Source organism: Salvelinus fontinalis, chromosome 24, assembly GCF_029448725.1.
Source record: "Salvelinus fontinalis isolate EN_2023a chromosome 24, ASM2944872v1, whole genome shotgun sequence".
Taxonomy (NCBI): domain Eukaryota; kingdom Metazoa; phylum Chordata; class Actinopteri; order Salmoniformes; family Salmonidae; genus Salvelinus; species Salvelinus fontinalis.
In genome coordinates this window covers 1,110,904-1,131,385 of record NC_074688.1, presented here as the reverse complement: position 1 = coordinate 1,131,385, position 20,482 = coordinate 1,110,904, and the positions used below count along the sequence as shown (strand labels likewise).

Genomic DNA, 20,482 nt, shown 5'->3' with positions numbered 1-20,482 from the left:
AGTTGTGATGGTATCCCTTCTGGTTTGCGCTAAGTGGGACTATCATTTGTTTTTCAACAGGACAATGACCCAACACACCTCCAGGCTGTGTAAGGGCTATTTGACTAAGGAGAGTGATGGAGTGCTACATCAGATGACCTGGCCCCCAGAGTGAAGAAAAAGCAGCCAACAAGTGCTCAGCGTATGTGGGAACTCCTTCAAGACTGTTGGAAAAGCATTCCTCATGAAGCTGGTTGAGAGAATGTCAAAGAGTGTGCACAGTTGTCGAGGTAAAGGGTGGTTACTTTGAAGAATCTAAAATATAAAAAATATTTTGATTTGTTTAACACTTTTTGCTTACTACATGATTCCATATGTGTTATTTCCTAGTGTTGATGTCTTCACTATTATAAAGAAAAACCCTTGAATGAGTAGGTTCGTCCAAACTTTTGACTGGTACTGTATGTCTAGTGGGCTTTAAAAACAGGATCTCCATGCTGTTGTTGTGCCCAGGTGCGACAGAAGACGGGCAGGAGAAGATGAGACAGACATCGTGTTTTTTCTCGAAGGTCAGAGGACGAGAACAGATGGAGAGTACATCGATCTGCCTAGGCTGTGTGTATCCGTCCTTGATGTTCAGTTGTTAAGCTTTGCCACACACACATCCACCTTGGTTTGTCTAACATTGTTATGTGTGTCGCCGACCACAGGAACGATCCAAACTGATTCAAATAAATGTATGTAGTCTTTCTTGCCTTTTTCCCCCCCGTGCTGGGGAGGCAGTTGTATAGCTTCTATCTCACAGCTTTTAGATATCGCACCAGCTCTAACTGTCAAAGTGAATGTTTGGTATGAACTTTTAGCAGTACTGTATCGGTAATTTTTCAGTATTTTTCGTTCTGTGACAAGGAAAAACAGTGTTGTAGATTTGATTTGTTAAGTTAATTTTTTAATTCGTTTTTGTTCATTCGTTTGTTTACTCCTGTTTGCATTTTATTGTGCATGTGCAAATGTGCCTCTGCAGACGAAGAAAAAAACGTGGCAAATCCAAGATTAAATCAAGTATTTGGTCCATTTTGCTGCCCAGCATTGTTTTATTAGTGTTTTCAGAATGAGAAAGGAGTATTAAATAGATAAGAATACAATTAACTAATTTCAATTTCCTCATACATTTTTCTAGTCTGTTTCAATTAATGAAATATGTGTTTCCTTTGAATTCCTCCGTGGAATTGGTCCTTCTGCATGGTGGCTGTGTCCCAAATCAAATGTTATTTGTCACATGTTTCGCAAACAACAGGTGTAGACTAACAGTGAAATGCTTACTGATGGGGCCTTTTCTAACAATTCAGAGTTAATGGGAAAAAATGAAAAATAGTGACATTAGGAATAAACACATAGTAAATAACGAGTAAAACTAAGAACAATAATGAGTGAAAATAACATGGCTATACCCTGGGGTACGAGGTAATTGAAGTAGCTATACAAAAATATAAACGCAACATGTAAAGTGCTGTTCCCATGTTTCATGATCTGAAATAAAGGAGTATTTCCAACTGTAACAAAGCCCTTTTGTGGGGAAAAATTAATTCTGATTTGCTGGGCCTGGCTCCCCAGTGGGTGTGCCAATGCCCTCTCAGGCCTACCCATGGCTGCGCCCCTGCCCAGTCATGTGAAATACAAACATTAGGGCCTAATAAATTTATTTCAGTTGACTGATTTCCTGATATGAAATGTAACTCAGAAAAGTATTTAAAATTGTTGCATGTTATGTTTATATTTTTGTTCAGTACACATATCAGTAGGGGTACAGGGACTAGGCAACAAGATAGATAATAGACAGTAGCAGCAGCGTATGTGTGTGGCATCAGTATGCATGTGTGCGCATGTTATGTGTGGGTGGGTGTACTGTGTGGTGTGTGTGTGTAGAGTCAGTGCATGAGAGTTAGTGCAAAGAAGGGTCAATGCAGGTAGTCCGGGTAACCTTTTTGATTAGCTATTTAGCAGTAGAAGCTGTTCAGGGACCTGTTGGTTCAGACTTGGTGCACAGGAACTGCTTGCTGTGCGGTAGCAGAGAGGAAAGTCTATGGCTTGGGTGGTACTGTAGTGACCTCTTCACAACTGTGTGTGGAGGCCATGTTAATTCCTTAGTGATGTGGACCCCGAGGAACTTGAAGCTCTCGATGTGGATGGGGGCTTGCTTGCCGCTCCGTTTCCTGTAGTCCACGAACAGCTCCTTTGTTTTGCTGAGTTTGAGGGAAAGGTTGTTGTCCTGGCACCATGCTGCCAGGTCTCTGTCAAAAGTAGTGCACTAAATAAAGGGATTAGGGTGTGTTTGTCAAAAGTAGTGCACTTTACACTGAGTATACAAAACGTTAAGACCATTTGCTCTTTTCATGACATAGACTGGCCAGGTGAAAACTATGATCCCTTATTGATGTCACTTGTTAAATCCTCTTCAATTAGTGTCGTTGTGGAGGAGACCGGTTAAATAAGGATTTGTAAGTCGTGAGACGATTGAGATATGGATTGTGTTTGCCATTCAGAGGTTGAAGACAAAAATGTAAGTCCTTTTGAACTGGGTATGGTAGTAGGTGCCAGACTCACCGGTTTGTGTCAAGAACTGCAACACAGTTGGGTTATTCATGCTCAACAGTTTCCCATGTGTATCAAGAATAGGCCACCACCCAAAGGACATCCAGCCAATTTGACAACTGTGGGCCAGAATCCCTGTGGAACGCTTTCGACACCTTGTAGAGTCCATGCCCCGACGAATTGAGGCTGTTCTGAGGGGAAAAGGGGGTGCAACTCAATATTAGGAAGGTGTTCCTAATGTTTGGTATATAGTGCATTCAGAAAATATTCAGACCCCTTGACTATTTCCCCATGTTACGTTACAGCCTAATTCTAAAATTGATTAAATAAAACATTTTCATCAATATACACGCAATACCCCATAATGACACATTTTTGCAAATATATATATTTTTTAAAACAGAAATACCTCATTTACATAAGTATTCAGGCCCTTTGCTGCAAGACTCGAAATTATGCTCAGGTGCATCCTGTTTCCATTGATCATCCTTGAGATGTTTCTACAACTTCATTGGAGTTCACCTGTGGTAAATTCAATTGATTGGATATGATTTGGAAAGGCAGTGCATGTCCGACAGTGCATGTCCGAGCAAAAACCAAGCCATGAGGTCCAAGGAATTGTCCGAGACTGGATTGTGTCGAGGCACAGATCTGGGGAAGGACACCAAAAAATGTCTGCAGCATTGAAGGTCCCCAAGAACACAGTAGCCTCCATCATTCTTAAATGGAAGAATTTTGATACCACCAAGACTCTTCCTAGAGCTGGCCGCCGGCCAAACTAAGCAATCGGGTGAGAAGGGCCTTGATCAGGGAGGTGACCAAGAACCTGATGGTCACTGACAGAGCTCCAGAGTTCCTCTGTGGAGATGGGAGAACCTTCCAGAAGGACAACCATCTCTGCAGCACTCCACCAATTAGGCCTTTACGGTAGATTGGCCAGACGGAAGCCACTCCTCAGTAAAAAGCACATGACAGCCCGCTTGGAGTTTGAGATTTAAGATATTAATGTTAGAAACGTTTCATGAGAATGTTACAAGAATATTCATGTATCCAGTTTTCCGTGGGTTAGGAGAATGTTCCACCAAACGTACACAGAACATGGTTGCCATGTTCTCAGATTAGATATTAATTTGTAAAAATGTGTATAATTTTATTTTCACTTTTAATTGTAATTTCTTGTCATGTCAACATATTTCAAACCCACTTTGTAACGCAACAAAATGTAAAAATTCATGGGGTGTAGACTTTATTTAGGCACTGTGTGTGTGTTTATTGTGTGTTGGTCATGTGAGACAGCTAACCAATGACAGTCGTGGATTAGATGTTGCCAGTGTGCCTTGACCGCGGACATAATGTCATGGCTAGATGGGAGACTGTTTGTGTCAAATTGACGTCTAATAAAGTTGAATAATTTTTCATTCTAGCTAACCAGAATCATTTTCATAACCTTAATCTAACTATCTTAACCTGCTACATTAATTCGCTTTACCTGCAGCGTAAAATATCCTAACCTGCTACGGAAAGTCAATTCTGACATAAACTGTATCCCATCTAGTCAAAATAGGACTGAATCAGAACGCCAATTTCACTCAGGCTTTATCAACGTTGCCAACCTATTTGTACATATTTCCTCCGTTGCTGACATGTAGCCGACACGATAAATTGGCCGGCAGAAGTATTTACGGTAATTATAATCTTACATTGTTGCTGATTGAACGCGATACAAATGTAAGTGAGTGTGCTACGCGATGATACGTTCTCTGTTGAATTTGTGGTTATAGTTTTAACGTAGAGCGGTTTCTTTAGGCTAGCTAGAGTAGTACTAATGCAGTTGTTCCCAGCCTAGTTCTCAACCAGGGGTACTTGGCCTAGCCACAGTGGGTAATTGATTAGTCTCATGAGACCGTAGGCCTACTGGTAAAATGCACATGAGGGATACTTCAGGGGTACTCCAGGCAAACGAAAATAAATTTACCCGACAGTGGTACAGTAATCGAAAAAGGTTAGCCCCCTTAGCCCAAGATGTACTCTTAGGTATTCTTAATTTTAAGGTCCAAGGACCTTGTATGTTATTTTCAGAGGTAGACTGGCAGCCAAAACAGCCAAATACTCTAGCTGAACATGAATTGATTTCTCAATTGCTATATGATTCTAGAAACATAAAGCCCTTTACTATCACATCAAAATAATTTCACAAATGCAAAATATACACTTACTGTACACCAGGGGAACCACTTTGGTTTTAGAAGTGGGGGGACATAATCTGGCGGGGGTCTGGTGGTCCTCCCCCAGAATTTTTTGGGACATCTAAAGCTGTTTTCCTGCATTTTTACACAATCCAATATGCCGTCTCTATTTAGAACAAAAAGTAATCAAAAATACCCACTGTCATCAAGCTAGGTAAAAGATCATTATTAAGTATGTTTATTGTGATTAATCAGACTGAACTAGATCAAAGGTAATTCAATAATAAATATTGTTGCACCTTTAACCAATAGCCTAACAAATGAACAAGTCGCTGTTTGGGGTTTTAGGCTGGGTCTCTGTACAGCACTTCGAGATATTAGCTGATGTACGAAGGGCTATATAAAATAAACTTGATTGATTGAGTTACCTTATCAACTAAAGAGTAGCCAGTTTCTGCTGTGCTTGCTTTTAGAACTCTGGGAAACAGTGCAAATCATACAGTGCATTCGGAAAGTATTCAGACCACCTTGACTTTTTTCTCATTTTGTTTCCTCTTTTTGTCATTTTGTTCCTTATTCCAAAATTGAATGAATAAAAAATATTCATCAATCTACACATAATGACAAAGTGAAAAAAGGTTTTTAGAAATTTGTATTAAAAATATAAAATCTTATTTGCATAAATATTCAGACAAATTTTGCTCCGGTGCATCCTGTTTCCATTGATCATCCTTGAACTGTTTCTACAACTTAATTGGAGTCCATCTGTGGTAAATTCAATTGATTGGATTCAAGGGAGTTCCCCCAGCATCCTGAAAATTGAAGATGCCTCAATAACTCAGTGGCCTACATCATTCTTTAATGGAAAAAGTTTGGAACCACCAAGACTCTTCCTAGTTCTGCCCTCCCCCGGCCAAACTGAGCAATCGTGGGAGTAGGGCCTTGGCCAGGGAGGTGACCAAGAACCCGATAGTCACTCTGACAGAGCTTCAGAGTTCCTCTGGAGATGGGAGAACCTTCCAGAAGGACAACCATCTCTGCAACACTCCACCAATCAGGCCTTTATGGTAGTGGCCAGACGGAAGCCACTCCTCAGCAAAAAGCATATGACAGCCCGCTTGGAGTTTTCCTAAAGGACTCTCCGACCATGAGAAACAAGAATCTCTGGTCTGATGAAACCAAGATTGAACACTTTTGCCTGAATGCCAAGCATCATGTCTGGAGGAAACCTGGCACCAATGGCGGACTGGCCGTTGGGAGCACCGGGACATTTCCCGGTGGCCTGAGGGTCGTTTTGGCCTGCGGTGAATAGTCAACTTGACCAGCAATAATATAGCAAGCAGAAATGAGTTGAAGGAGAATCCACTCATCAGGCGCAACTCTCACTCACTCGCTGCAGTGTCCCCGCACCAAAAATGACACCAAGTCTCTCCGCGACGCACATAGCAACCGTCTACCTGCCTCTCTACAGATAACATTTTAGACAAGTCGCACGGTGAAATGGACAGTCAGAAGAGGAAAGGTGAAGCAGAGAGGGAGAGAATAAAGAAGAGGCCCTTGCCACCGATGATGCAAAATAAGCGACATGTTCGCCAGTACCAGGTCAATCAAAAACATTAGCTAAACCACACACACTGACAAACAGTTTGAACGTCTTACATCATAGCACTGAGTGCAACATAGCGTTCATAATATGACATTGAAGGCAATATGTTTCAACTAGTAGAAAATAGTAAACCTAGACTATGGACTTGCCAGCATTCGGTCATGACTCATGCCACAGAAGCTGGGGAAAGTGCACATACACTGTACAGCGAAACAGGCTACAGTAACGTAACCATAATACATCCATGAACGTAACACAGTAGCCTGTGTGACACAGGACAAGCAATGACAAAGATCGTTAGCGCCATCAGTACCAGCATTACAAGTTACAATAATATACAGCTCTGGGAAAAATTAAGAGACCACTTAATTTTTTCCAGAGCTGTATTAATGTAGCCCACTGATACACTAATGATAGTGAGTATGATAATAGAATATTTTCTTTGTAAAGGTGGAGAAGGAATTAGCAGCAGCAGTAGAGCTTCAGGTCCTCCTGCAGAACAGGAAGATGGTGGTCAGTTCAGACTCAGACTCCGAGCAGGAACCTTCAGGTACAACTTCAGAGCACAAACCTAAACATGTAGGCTATGATTTTAGATTAATATGTACTTTATTTATGAGATTACCAGTAGGACTGTAATCGGGGAGGGGCATACAATCGATGAGTGCACAACTAATACAAGTTTAAGTTTAGGTTATTTACAATGTTAATCTCATTCTGCAGAGCAACTAGCTGTGCAGAGAGATGGAGGTTCAGAGCCCAGTACAGGGAAAATAGAAAGAGCCAGCGAAAGCACTGAAAATCCATTTGATTATTTTGCCTGTCCTCAGTCCAAGGATTTTGACTTATTTTTTCAGTACCACCCAAAACAAACCCCTCAAACAGTCATTCCCAATGTAATTCCACTCCGAAGATGGAACAAACAGAAAATGGCTGACATACAATGAAGTAACTCACTCCTTGTTCTGCTCAGTATGTCTTGCATTCGTAAAACCTTCAGCCAGTGATAGTGCATTTATCAAAGGAGGCATGTAGGCCTGGAAACATGCCCGTCAGAAGGTACAGGAACATGAGAGAAGCAAGACCCATAGAGAAAGTGCAGAAGCCTTTTTCCTCAGAGCCAGCAAAGCAGACATCTGTACCCTTCTGAGTGATAAGCAAATGTCAGTTCAACGAGAGCAGGTCAGAAAGAGGAGGCAGGTCATGGAACGTGTGATTTATGAAAGTTATTGGGAAATGTGGGCTTAGGTACAGAGGACACAGACATGAAGCTGCATATAACTTGGAAAACATTGCTGACAATCATGGCTAGTTTTTTTGAGTTTATATTGTTACTAGTGGTAATTACTTCCTGGTTACTCTGAAGTAGCTATGCTCTGACTCTTCCTTAACAGGCTGACAAGGGTGAAAGAACATTTGCTGTTAAAGCTTTTATACAGAGGCATGTTTTTTGGACTTTCACGTTATACTTGCAGTTATGTAGCCAATGTTCAATTTCATTGACATGGTGTATAGATGTGTTTGTGTGCTGTTGGCTTTATGGACACCAGTGAGGGAACATTGTAGTCTACGTTTTTTTGTAGAGGAGTGCTTTTTCAATTTTTGTATTATACTTACGTTGTTGTAGCTAATGTTCAAGTTCAGTGAATGTGTGTGTGAAGTTTTTTGATATGCTTGAATATAAAGATGAGCATTTGAGCTAACTATCGCATTCTCTTTTTAAAAAGTGTAGGCTAATTGTTTTGTGTGTCTAGCCTTGTACATTTGTATGTGCTATGATTGGTGTATTCCTAGTGAGTGTTTGAGGGTGCACCCATAACCATAGCATACCTTAAACTCAGTGTTCAGATAGGCTACTTGTTGGTCAGTCCCAAGTGTTTGTATTTTGTTATGTGGATAACAGATGAACATAGTGTCCAAATTTACAACTAGTTTGGTAACCGTTACATCAACAAATAGGGTTAGCCTACAAAATTAGCGGTCTGGTGGTTTGCGTGAACAGGGTGGCCTGGGAAGGAGTCAAATTCCCGGCTTGAATTATTGTTTCAGTCCGCCCCTGCCTGGCACCATCCCTACGGTGAAGCATGGTGGTGGCAGCATCATGCTGTGGGAATGTTTTTCAGGGACTGGGAGACAAGTCAGGATCGAGGGAAAGATTAACGGAGAAACGTGCAGAGATTCTTGATGAAAACCTGCTCCAGATCACTCAGGACATCAGACTGGGGCGAAGGTTCACATTCCAACAGGACAACGACCCTAAGCACACAGCCAAGACTACGCAGGAGTGGCTTCGGGACAAGTCTCTGAATGTCCTTGAGTGGCCCAGCCAGACCCAGGACTTGAACCTGATCGAACATCTCTGGAGAGACCATGCTCCCCATCCAACCTGACAGAGCTTGAGAGGATCTGCAGAGAAGAATGTGAGAAACGCCCTAAATACAGGTGTGCCAACCTTGTAGCGTCATACCCCAAAAGACTTGAGTCTGTAATAGCTGCCAAAGGTGCTTCAACAAAGTACTGAGTAAAGGGTTTGAATACTTGTGTAAATGTGAAATTTCTGGTTTTCTTTTTTTAAACATTAGCAAAAATGTCTAAACGTGTTTTCACTTAGTCATTATGGGGTATTATGTGTAGATTGGTGAGGAAAATAGTGAGATTTCAACCGGCTTCATCCCAGTTGCAGCAGACTGTATTTTTCAGTGCTAATACATTTCTGGCGGCCTTCTTCCATTACACACAGGTGTTCAGAGCATACTAGATACTGTAGCTAATTAGCACAGGTGGTCCCTCTGTCTTCCGTAGACACGTGCTGCAAAATGGAGATCTGGCCATGTGGGAACACTAACCCTATAAAGGTGTGTATCAATTTAACCTTTTGTTTTTCGTTAATGATTTCTCACTGATATGAAAAATAAGGTCCTTATGCTTCCAAAACCTTACCGCAAGCGATGCGTGTTGATGACCCCATACAGAAGATGCCTTCCTTTAATGACTGTAATGTAATGGGCTAGGAACCACTGTACTACTGTATGAGTTGTTGAAAGGGAAGTTTCCCCTTTATTTGTCTAAAAGAGGATAACAATTACTTATGCGTCTACTAATGTCTGGTAAGTCGTATCACTTTTCAGTCAATGTATTAGAGCTCGTGAACCACATTTCAGAAGCATGCATGTATTGTCTAGAATATATATATTTGGCTTAATACATTGTTAAACCACTTTTAAATATATATCATTTTTAACTGCATTTCATTTTACAAACTTCTGATGGGGGTTAGACATTAGGATTAGAATGAAGCATATTTTCGTAGGGTAAGGGTACATCAATGTAATCAACCCTGATCTAACAGATTTAGCTCTATTGTGGCCCCTGAGGCCCTCATAGCATTATCAGCCTAATCGGAGTGAAATAATAATCTATCTGTAACTACTGTATGGGGAAATTCCACGGTAACAGAGACTCCGATCTTTCTACTCAGATGCATAGTTTTGGTCACAGAATATAGACACACATGGCACAAACCGTCATTCTGTTTCCAAACGTTTGCATCTGCATTGTTCAAGTAAATGTGTTTTTGTAAAATGTTCAGTGGAAATTTTTAAAAGTAGTCCTTGTGCATAGAGTAGTATGGTTTGTTAAACTTTGCAATCATTGGTTTTTGTTTTAAAGTGAAATGTCTAATTTAGAGCAGGGTTTCCCAAACTCAGTCCTGTGACCACCCCCCCCCCCCCCCCCCTCATCCAAGTGCACGTTTTGGTATAGCACAGGTGGTAGAGAGTGCATGTTCCATATAACTGCAGGATTGCTGGCTCAAGCCCCACTCTGGCTGTGCCTCTTTAATCTCTACACTGGTACTCTGCCGGGGAAGTAACACTACCTAGCAGTATCTTCATTAGCCTAACTGACTCGCAATTGCACAGCAGAAAGCCTTTAGCAACTGCTGAGATTTTAAAGGTCAGTGGCCTGTGTCTGTTCAAATCATAGAGATGGATGGAGCAAAGCTGTCATTAAGCCAAAGGGTGGCTACTTTGAAGAATATCAAATAGATTTTTGATTTGTTTAACACTTTTTTTTTTGGTTACTACATGATTCCATATGTGTTATTGCAGTAGGTGCTGTCCAAACTTTTGACTGGTTATGTATGTATAAAAAAAATCCTGTTGCCTATAATGTAATTGCAGCAAGTGTGAGAGGGCAACATAAAGCACGGTTTAAATGTTTCTTTTCTCTCTGGTAGTCAAGATCAAGAGCACAATTTCTCCCAAACACAGAAGTCTTTGTTATTCATTTTGGAGCTGATCTTTTTGTGTTACCTGTGAACTGATTTTAGTCTCTATTGTCATTGAGGCTGAGCACTAGGCAGGGGAGCCTTGCATCTCACAACTGCTTACATAATACCCATTGATTGAGTTGTTTAGTGAATGGAAGTGAAACTGAGGTGGAATACAGTGCCTTGCAAAAGTATTCATCCTCCTTGGCGTTTTTCCTATTTTGTTGCATTACAACCTGTAATTTAAATAGATTTTAATTTGGACTTCATGTAATTGGTGAAATGAAATGTAAAAAATAACCATGTTTCAAAAAAATGTCTCCCCGACCCACGCCCGAGGGCTACGATAACATAACATTTGACAGAGGATATGGTCAACTTTTAGGATATAGCCTGCTTGGTTGGTTTGGTCTTTCTCCAGCAAAAATAAGACATTTTAGTTTTGCTACGGTCTCTGCCAGTGGGTACAACCTATTTCTCTGTCACAATGTACACTGGCTGCTTCTCCTGAGAGTTTCAACAAGATGCAGCCAAGCACAGAATATTGACTACAAACTAAGTTCCCCATCCTCTGACTATCAGATACTGAGTGAGCACGTGCCCAGTGCTCACATGCTCCCTCTGTCAATAGAGTACCACAGTACTTGACAGTACTCAAAGTCATAATACCCATCAAATATAGAGGTCAAACAAGGAAATAATTCAATTTTTTCCCAAAGGGGATTTAGAAACACTTATAATAAGGGCTGAGTTTTGTGTAGGCTTACCCTGGCGTGACATTTTGATAACTACGTAAATCTCTCTTGGACAAGGTAACTTTAAATCAATATATTTGGATCTGAATACTCTAATTAGATTTTAAAATGCTAATTAGCATCAAAGTAGACATCATGCAAGACTACAAATCCCTGCAAGTTCTTGCACATCGTCTCTAGTTGACACCTTTGCCAACAGGTATTGTCAATTTACAACTTGCACAAGAATTCACAGAATTGTCCATTTAAAGAAATTTAGCCAATTTACTCATTACAAAATTTTGCTAACATTAGATAGTTCCTTCGGAGATTCTTACCTTTGCCTCGATTCGGCAGTTTCGTCCAAATCATCATGGCATTTGTAGTGCTTTATAATAGCCACATTTAGCAACTAATTAGCATTTCATTTTTGGGGTTAAGTACAGGCGAACATATTGATAAAAGTCACCTTGTCCTAGAGAGAGAGATACACCTACACAAATCAGTCCTTATTTTAAGTGTTTCTGAAATTCCCAATGGAAAAAATGAATGGTGGAAAAATGATTGGAACCAATTCCCTGTTTGACCGCTAGGTTTTATGGGTATTATGACATCTCCACTGTGGGGCTCTATAGACAAGTTCTCCTTGATGGCAATATGTGCTCCAAAAGGAGCCATGTGTTTTCACTTCATCTGACCTGGCTGATGTCATCACCAAGGTGCTGGGCCATCTGAAGGAAATATTATTATATTATTAAGGCAGAGCATGCACATTGCACAAGATATCAAAAATGGCAGTGTGCTTGTATTTATGTGAGGACTTCTTGTGTCAGTGACATTGCTGTTAAGTTATCATGATCTGCTTCAAAGATGACTATATTTTGTTGAAAATGTTATCTGTCCAACCAGCCTTTGGGGGAAATAAATGGATGTTGTGGTTTGACAAGCCTATAATTAGAATGACTCATGATCATATTAGACCATGAGATAATTATTGAGATTCAAACCGCCACTGTGTGTCTCTTTGTGTGAGATTCAAACTGTCTCTTCATGGAGCTGTAAGCAGCACAGCAGAAGTAGGACGGTACTAAAGGTAGGCGTTGCCTCGCATCTTAATAGACTGAGGCAGACCACAGTACAGTCACGACACACTCGCATATTCTCACACACACTGTCACACACTCACGCAAGCTCACTCAAACGGTATGTTCTCTGTGATTAAATTTGACATCACTGGGTGTAATTTGTGCCCTGTTCCATGGAGTCGGGTTTTATGTGGCTGAACAGTGGCAGAGAATGGAAGGACACATTTAAACATGTAGCAACTGACCTGGGTGGTATTCAGTAGGCAGATTAAATAGAGTGAAACCTGAATCAATTTTGTTTCCTGTAGAAAAGAGTTTTACGATGTGCCATATTTAGGTTTGCAAAATTCCGGTAACTTGCACAAAATGTAAAAGGTTGAAATGCCAGTTGGAAGATTCCTGGAATCAGCTGGGAAACCTCCAACTGGGATTTCTGTAAAACATGGTAATTTTGGGAAAGTTAGAAGAATTGAGCAACCCTGGCCCTACTGACGGTGGCCACAATGCAATCGGTTGCAGAAACAAGACAACCACACTATGGTTTCACTCCGAATGTTTATGCTGTATCAGAGGTTTTAAGGTGGATACACGACTCAAGCTGTTCCTCTCATGGACATTGTCATTGGATATTGACACTATATCGATAGCTGTCCTTAAAGGGATACTTCAGGATTTTGTCAATGAAGCCCTTTATCTACTTCCCCAGAGTCAGATGAACTCTTGGATACCATTTTTATGTCTGTGTGCAGTTTGAAGGAAGTTGCTAACTAGCGTAAGCTCAATTGCTAAGTAGTGTTAGCGCAATGACTGGAAAACAGCTAGCATTGCGCTAATGCTAGTTAGCATTGGCTCGCAAAACTACCCCTAACTTCCTTCATACTGAATGCAGAGACATCCATGAGTTCATCTGATTCTGGGGATGTAGATAAAGGGCTTAATTTCCGAAAACCCTAAGTATCCCTTTAAACTACACCATAAATTGAGTGATCCTGCAGTGGTGTTTCCCTGCAGCGGCCTTAGTAGTTTACATCCATACCTCCAACAACCTCTCCGTCAAGGAATTAATATGGTCCACACACACCCACATAGTTATGAAAAGGGCACGACAGCGCCTCTTCCCCCTCAGGAGGCTGAAAATATTTGGCATTGGCCCTCGGATCCTCAAAAGGTTCTACAGCTGCACCATTGAGAGCATCGCTTTGTACAGCAACTGCAAGGCACCTGACTGCAAGGTGCTACAGGGGGTGGTGAGTACAGCCCAGTACATCATTGGGGCTGAGCTCCCTGCCATCCAGGACCTCTATACAAGGCGGTGTCAGAGGAAGGCTCCAAAAATTGTCAAGCCATAGACTGTTCTCTCTGCTACCGCAGGGCAAGCGGCCCCCCCCCCCAAACTATAAGACTGCTAAACACGACTGCTAAATAGCTAATCAAATACATTTAAAGTCGGAGGTTGGAGTCATTAAAACTCGTTTTTCAACCACTCCACAAATTTCTTGTTAACAAACTATAGTTTTGGCAAGTCGGTTAGGATATCTACTTTGTGCATGACACAAGTAATTCTTCCAACAATTGTTTACAGACAGATTATTTCACTGTATCACAATTCCAGTGGGTCAGATGTTAACATACACTAAGTTGACTGCCTTTAAACAGCTTGGAAAATTCCAGAAAATGATGTCATGGCTTTAGAAGCTTCTGATAGGCTAATTGATTGTATATATAATTGTAGACCTCCACAAGCCTGGTTCATCCTTGGGAGCAATTTCCAAATGCCTGAATGTACCATGTTCATCTGTACAAACAATAGTACGCAAGTATTAACACCATGGGACCACACAGGCATCATACAGCTCAGGAAGGAGACGTGTTCTGTCTCCTAGAGATGAACGTACTATGGTGCGAAAAGTGCAAATCAATCCCAGAACAACAGCAAAGGACCTTGTGAAGATGCTGGAGGAGTCCTATATCGACATAACCTGAAAGGCTGTTCAGCAAGGAAGAAGCCACTGCTCCAAAGCCACCATAAAAAAGCCATACTACGGTTTGCAACTGCACATGGGGACAAAGATCGTACTTTTTGGAGAAATGTCCTCTGGTCTGATGAAACAAAAATAGAACTGTTTGGCCATAATGACCATTGTTATGTTTGGAGGAAAAAGGGGGAGGCTTGCAAGCCGAAGAACACCATCCCAACCGTGAAGCATGGGGGTGGCAGCATGTTGTGGGGCTGCTTTGCTGCAGGAGACACTGTTTGGCATCATGAGGAAGGAAAATTATCTGGATATATTGAAGAAACATCTCAAGACATCAGTCAGGAAGTTAAACCTTGGTTGCAATTGGTTCTTCCAAATGGACAATGACCCCAAGCATACTTCCAAAGTTGTGGCAAAATGGCTTACAGACAACAAAGTCAAGGTATTGGAGTGGCCATCACAAAGCCCTGACCTCAATCCTATAGAAAATTTGTGGGCAGAACTGTTAAAGCATGTGCGAGCAAGGAGGCCTACAAACCTGACTTAGTTACACCAGCTTCTGTCAGGAGGAATGGGACAAAATTCACCCAACTTATTGTGGGAAGCTTGTGGAAGGCTGCCCAAAAAGTTAAACAATTTAAAGGCAATGCTACCAAATACTAATTGAGTGCATGTAAACTTCTGACCCACTGGGAATGTGATGAAAGAAATTAAAGCTGAAATAAATAATTATCTCTTATTCTGACATGTCACATTCTTAAAATAAAGTGATGAACATACCTGACCTAAAACAGGTAATTCTTGCTTGGATTAAATGTCAGGAATTGTGAAAAACTGAGTTTAAATGTATTTGGCTAAGGTGTATGTAAACTTCCGAAAAGAAAAACTCCCACTGTACACTGCGTTTATTTTCAGCGAACTTAACATGTGTAAATATTTGTATGATCATAACAAGATTCAACAACTGAGACATAAACTGAACAAGTTCCACAGACATGTGACTAACAGAAATTGAATAATGTGTCTCTGAACAAAGGGTGGGTCGAAATCAAAAGTAAGTCACTATCTGGTGTGGCCACCAGTTGCATTAAGTACTGCAGTGCATCTCCTCCTCATGGACTGCACCAGATTTGCCAGTTCTTGCTATGAGATGTTACCCCACTCTTTCACCAAGGCACCTGCAAGTTCCTGGACATTTCTGGGGGGAATGGCCCTAGCCCTCACCCTCTGATCCAACAGGTCCCAGATGTGCTCAATGGGATTGAAATCCGGGAAGGGAAGGGTACCACATGAGGGAGGAGGATGTCTTCCCTGTAACGCACAGTGTTGAGATTGCCTGCAATGACATCAAGCTCAGTCCGATGATGCTGTGACACACTGCCCCAGACCATGACAGACCCTCCACCTCCAAATCGATCCCGCTCCAGGGTAACAGGCCTCGGTGTAACGCTAATTCCATCGACGATAAACGTGAATCCGACCACCCCTGATGAGACAAAACCGCGACTCGTCAGTGAATATGCACTTTTTGCCAGTTCTGTCTGGTCCAGGGACGATGCGTTTGTGCCCATAGGCGACGTTGTTGCCAGTGATGTCTGGTGAGGACCTGCCTTACAACAGGCCTACAAGCCCTCAGTTCAGCCTGTTGCGGACAGTCTGAGCACTGATGGAGGGATTGTGCGTTCCTGGTGTAACTCGGGCAGTTGTTGTTGCCTTCCTGTACCTGTCCCGCAGGTGTGATGTTCGGATGTACCGATCCTTGTTACACGTGGTCTGCCACTGCGAGGACAATCAGCTGTCTGTCTTAGGTAGAGGTCGACCGATTATGATTTTTTTAACGCCGATACCAATTTTATTGGAGGACCCAAAAATAAATTGTCAGATTAATCAAACAATTTTTTTACATTTATTATTTATTTTTGTTTATTTATAATTGTAATAATGATAATTACAACAATACTGAATGTACACTTATTTTAACTTACTATAAAACATAAATAAAAACAATTTAGTCTCAAATAAATAATGAAACATGTTCAATTTGGTTTAAATAATGCAAAAACACGGTGTTGGAGAAGAAAGTAAAAGTGCAATATGTGTCTTGTAAAAAAGCTAACGTTTAAGTTCCTTGCTCAGAACATGAGAACATATGAAAGCGGTTCCTTTTATCATGAGTCTTCAATATTCCCAGTTAAGAAGTTTTAGGTTGTAGTTATTATAGGACTGTTTCTCTCTATACCATTTGTATTTCATATACCTTTGACTATTGGATGTTCTTATAGGCACTATAGTATTGCCAGCCTAATCTCGGGAATTGATAGGTTTGAAATCATAAACAGCGCTGTGTTTCAAGCATTGCGAAGAGCTGCTGGCAAACGCAGGAAAGGGCTGTTTGAATGAACGCTTACGAGCCTGCTGCTGCCTACCACAGCTCAGTCAGACTGCTCTATCAAATATCAAATCAGACTTAATTATAATATAATAAACACACAGAAATACGAGCCTTAGGTCATTAATATGTTCAAATCCGGAAACTATCATTTCGAAAACAAAACGTTTATTCTTTCAGGGAAATACGGAACCGTTCCGTATTTTATCGAACGGGTGGCATCCATAAGTCTAATTATTGCTGTTACATTGCACAACCTTCAATGTTATGTCATACTTATGTAAAATTCTGGCTAATTAATTACGGTCTTTGTTAGGAAGAAATGGTCTTTACACAGTTCGCAACGAGCCAGGCGGCCCAAACTGCTGCATATACCCTGACTCTGCTTTCAGAGAACGCAAGAGAAGTGACACAATTTCCCTAGTTAATATTGCCTGCTAACATGAATTACTTTTAACTAAAAATGCAGGTTTAAAAATATACTTGTGTATTTATTTTAAGAAAGGCATTGATGTTTATGGTTAGGTACACATTGGTGCAACGACAGTGCTTTTTTTTCGAATGCGCTTGTTAAATCATCACCCGTTTGACGAAGTAGGCTGTGATTTGATGATAAATTAACAGGCACCGCATTGATTATTTGCAACGCATAACAAGCTAGTTAAACTAGTAATATCATCAACCATATGTAGTCAACTAGTGATTATGTTAAGGTTGATTGTTTTTTATAAGATAAGTTTAATGCTAGCTAGCAACTTACCTTGGCTCCTTGCTGCACTCGCATAACACGTGGTCATTCTGCCACGCAGTCTCCTCGTGGAGTGCAATGTAATCGGCCATAATTGGCGTCCAAAAATGCCAATTACCGATTTTTGTTATGAAAACTTGAAATCGGCCCTAATTAATCAGCCATGCCGATTAATCGGTCGACCTCTAGTCTTAGGCGTCTCACAGTACGGACATTGCAATTTATTGCCCTGGCCACATCTGCAGTCATCATGCCTCTTTGCAGCATGCCTAAGGCACGTTCACGCAGATGAGCTGGGACCCTGGGCATCTTTCTTTTGGTGTTTTTCAGAGTCAGAAGAAAGGCCTCTTTTCAGTGTCCTAAGTTTTCATAACTGTGACCTTAATTGCCTACTGTCTGTAAGCTGTTTGTGTCTTAACGACCGTTCCACAGGTGCATGTTCATTAATTGTTTATGGTTCATTGAACAAGCATGGGAAACGGTGTTTAAACCCTTTACAATGAAGATCTGTGAAGTTATTTGGATTTTTACGAATTATCTTTTTATATAGTTTAAATATCCTAATAAGCAACTAATTCTGAAATATAAAAACGTAATAAATTACAAATTACATGACCCTCCCTTGGACTAGATAAAAAAAAATATATATATATACTATACCCTCCCTTTGCCTGAAATTGAAAACGCATGACTTTCCAGGTAATCATTCTGTAAATTTGGATCTGTCCCTAATGACATAAGGGTCCTCTATTTTGGCTGTCCTTTAACCTTGCTTGACCTCTAGCAATCATGTTAAATCTGCTATGATGTTGCTGGGTTTGACATCCGTACTGGCATTGTAATTCTCACACCAATCATTATATTAACCTTGTAGGGACATTTTAAAAGGCCAGCGTCGTGTTCTGTAGGAACAAAATGACAGAAAATGTTTTGAAATGGAACAAGGTACTACCTGTCCTGAACAAAAAGGCCAGGGTTGTGTTTTGTACGCACGAAAGGGCAGATTTTTGGGGGGCTGGAAATGGAACAAAGGCATTGGTGGAAAAAGTACCCAATTGTCATACTTGACTATAAGTAAAGATACCTTAATAGAAGATTACTCATGTGAAAGTCACCTAGTAAAATACTACTTGAGTATAAGTCTAAGTATCTGATTTTATATATACTTAAGTATCTAAAGTAAATGTAATTGGTAAAGTATACTTAATTATCAAAAGTAAAAGTATAAATCATTTAAAATTCCTTATATTAAGCAAACCAGACATCACCATTTTCTAGTTTAATTTTTTTTTACGGATAGCCAGGGACAGTCTCCAACACTCTGGCATAATTTACAAACAAAGCATTTGTGTTAAGTAAGTCTACCAGATCAGAGGCAGTAGGGATGACCAGGAATGTTCTCTTGATGAGTGTGAATTGGACCATTTTCCTATCCTGCTAAGCATTCAAAATGTAACGAGTACTTTTGGGTGTCAGGGAAAATGTATGGAGTAAAAAGTACACTTATTTTCTTCAGGAATGTAGTGAAGTAAAAGTTGTCAAAAATATAAATAGTAAGGTAAAGTACAGATACCCCCCCCAAAAAACAACTGAAGTATTACTTTAAAGTACTTTACACCACTGGACAAGGGACTACCTGTCCTGAACTTATCCCATAAGAACACTCTGGTTATGTCCCAAATTTCATCTTATTTCCTATATAGTACACTAGGAAATAGGGGTATCATTTGGGATGCAACCTCTCCTTTGGAAATCCAACCTGTTGTTATTGTCTGCCCTGTAGCTGTGCGGCTGAGGTGGGCTGGTTTTATGAGTGAGCCTGGATGACCGTGATGGAGGAGGCTGCCACTCGGCTGGAGAGGGAGCATGTGCACAGCGTCTACGAGAAGATTGCTCCTTATTTTAATGACAGCCGCTACAAGGCCTGGCCCAAGGTGCGTCAGTTCCTACTGGAGCATGAGCCTGGCAGTATCATCGCTGACGTGGGTATGTATGCTACTGTGTCTGTTCTACTGCTGATGGACATGCATTAAGTGGGTATGTGTCTCTGTCTTAGTACTGGCCTCTGTCTGTCCTACCACTGACTATCTCTGGTGGCCTGAGTCTAATTGAAATGAACAAAAAGGCCAATAACATACTCTGCCTAAGGTTTTCTACCTGCTATTGTTTGATTTCATGATGCAATGTTTCGTTGTTGACAAGCAAATTAGTCTTTGGTTGACTCTTGCTTTCAGCTACTGTCTAAGATGGTGTGTGCTATTCTTCATTTCGCGCCAGGGAATTGGTTTTCACACTCGAAAGTACCAGTCATCCTGATTCTGAGATGGCCTTGATGTCAATGTCAAAACACAAGTAGCACTTCCAAAGGAGTGCACCATATAAGCAAGCAAATAGGGTGCCATTTCATATTGGCCTCATGCATGTCTTTCTCCTGGGGTTTATATCTAGGCTGCATCCTGATTCTCTGCCCTTCTCCAAAAGGGTGCACATGCACACTCCCGGTCATGGATTAAACAGTGGTGGAAACTCCCTCCAGCCAATGCTTACACCAATCCAATTCTTTGAAATCTATGATTGTGAGTGAGCAAGTGCACACTTTGGGAGAAGGGTGGAGAATCAGGACTGGGACCTGGTGTTTGTTGTTGATTGTCTGCCTGCATCCCCATCACAGGCTGTGGCAATGGCAAGTACCTGCACATCAACAGCAGTGTGTTCAAGCTGGGCTGTGACGTGTGTCGCCCCCTGGTGGACTCTGCCTGGAGCCAGGGCCACGAGGTGCAGCTGTGTGACAGCCTCAGGCTGCCCTACAGGGACAGCTGCTTTGACGGTGTCCTCTCTATCGCAGGTAGGCCTATGCTTCACTCAACATGGGAGGGTACTGGCCTGTGTTGTCTAGCGGTTAGTGTGTCTGACCCCG

General features: G+C 41.2%; 1 protein-coding gene across 3 annotated transcripts in view; it reads left to right on the top strand.

The window, feature by feature from the left end:
• The first annotated feature begins 3,931 nt into the window (after positions 1-3,931).
• Positions 3,932-20,482, top strand: part of trmt9b (tRNA methyltransferase 9B) — a 28,858-nt gene continuing 12,307 nt past the window's right edge. Inside the window, exons 1-4 of one of the 3 annotated variants that reach the window (XM_055879317.1) lie at positions 3,932-4,255; positions 9,166-9,218; positions 19,349-19,551; positions 20,237-20,410. In XM_055879317.1, the coding sequence (XP_055735292.1) occupies positions 19,389-19,551; positions 20,237-20,410 (337 nt within the window). In that variant the 5' untranslated portion in view covers positions 3,932-4,255; positions 9,166-9,218; positions 19,349-19,388. Of the gene's footprint in view, positions 4,256-6,813; positions 6,914-9,165; positions 9,219-19,348; positions 19,552-20,236; positions 20,411-20,482 lie in introns of all 3 variants that reach the window. The other 2 variants (XM_055879318.1, XM_055879316.1) reach the window with 2 other exon arrangements.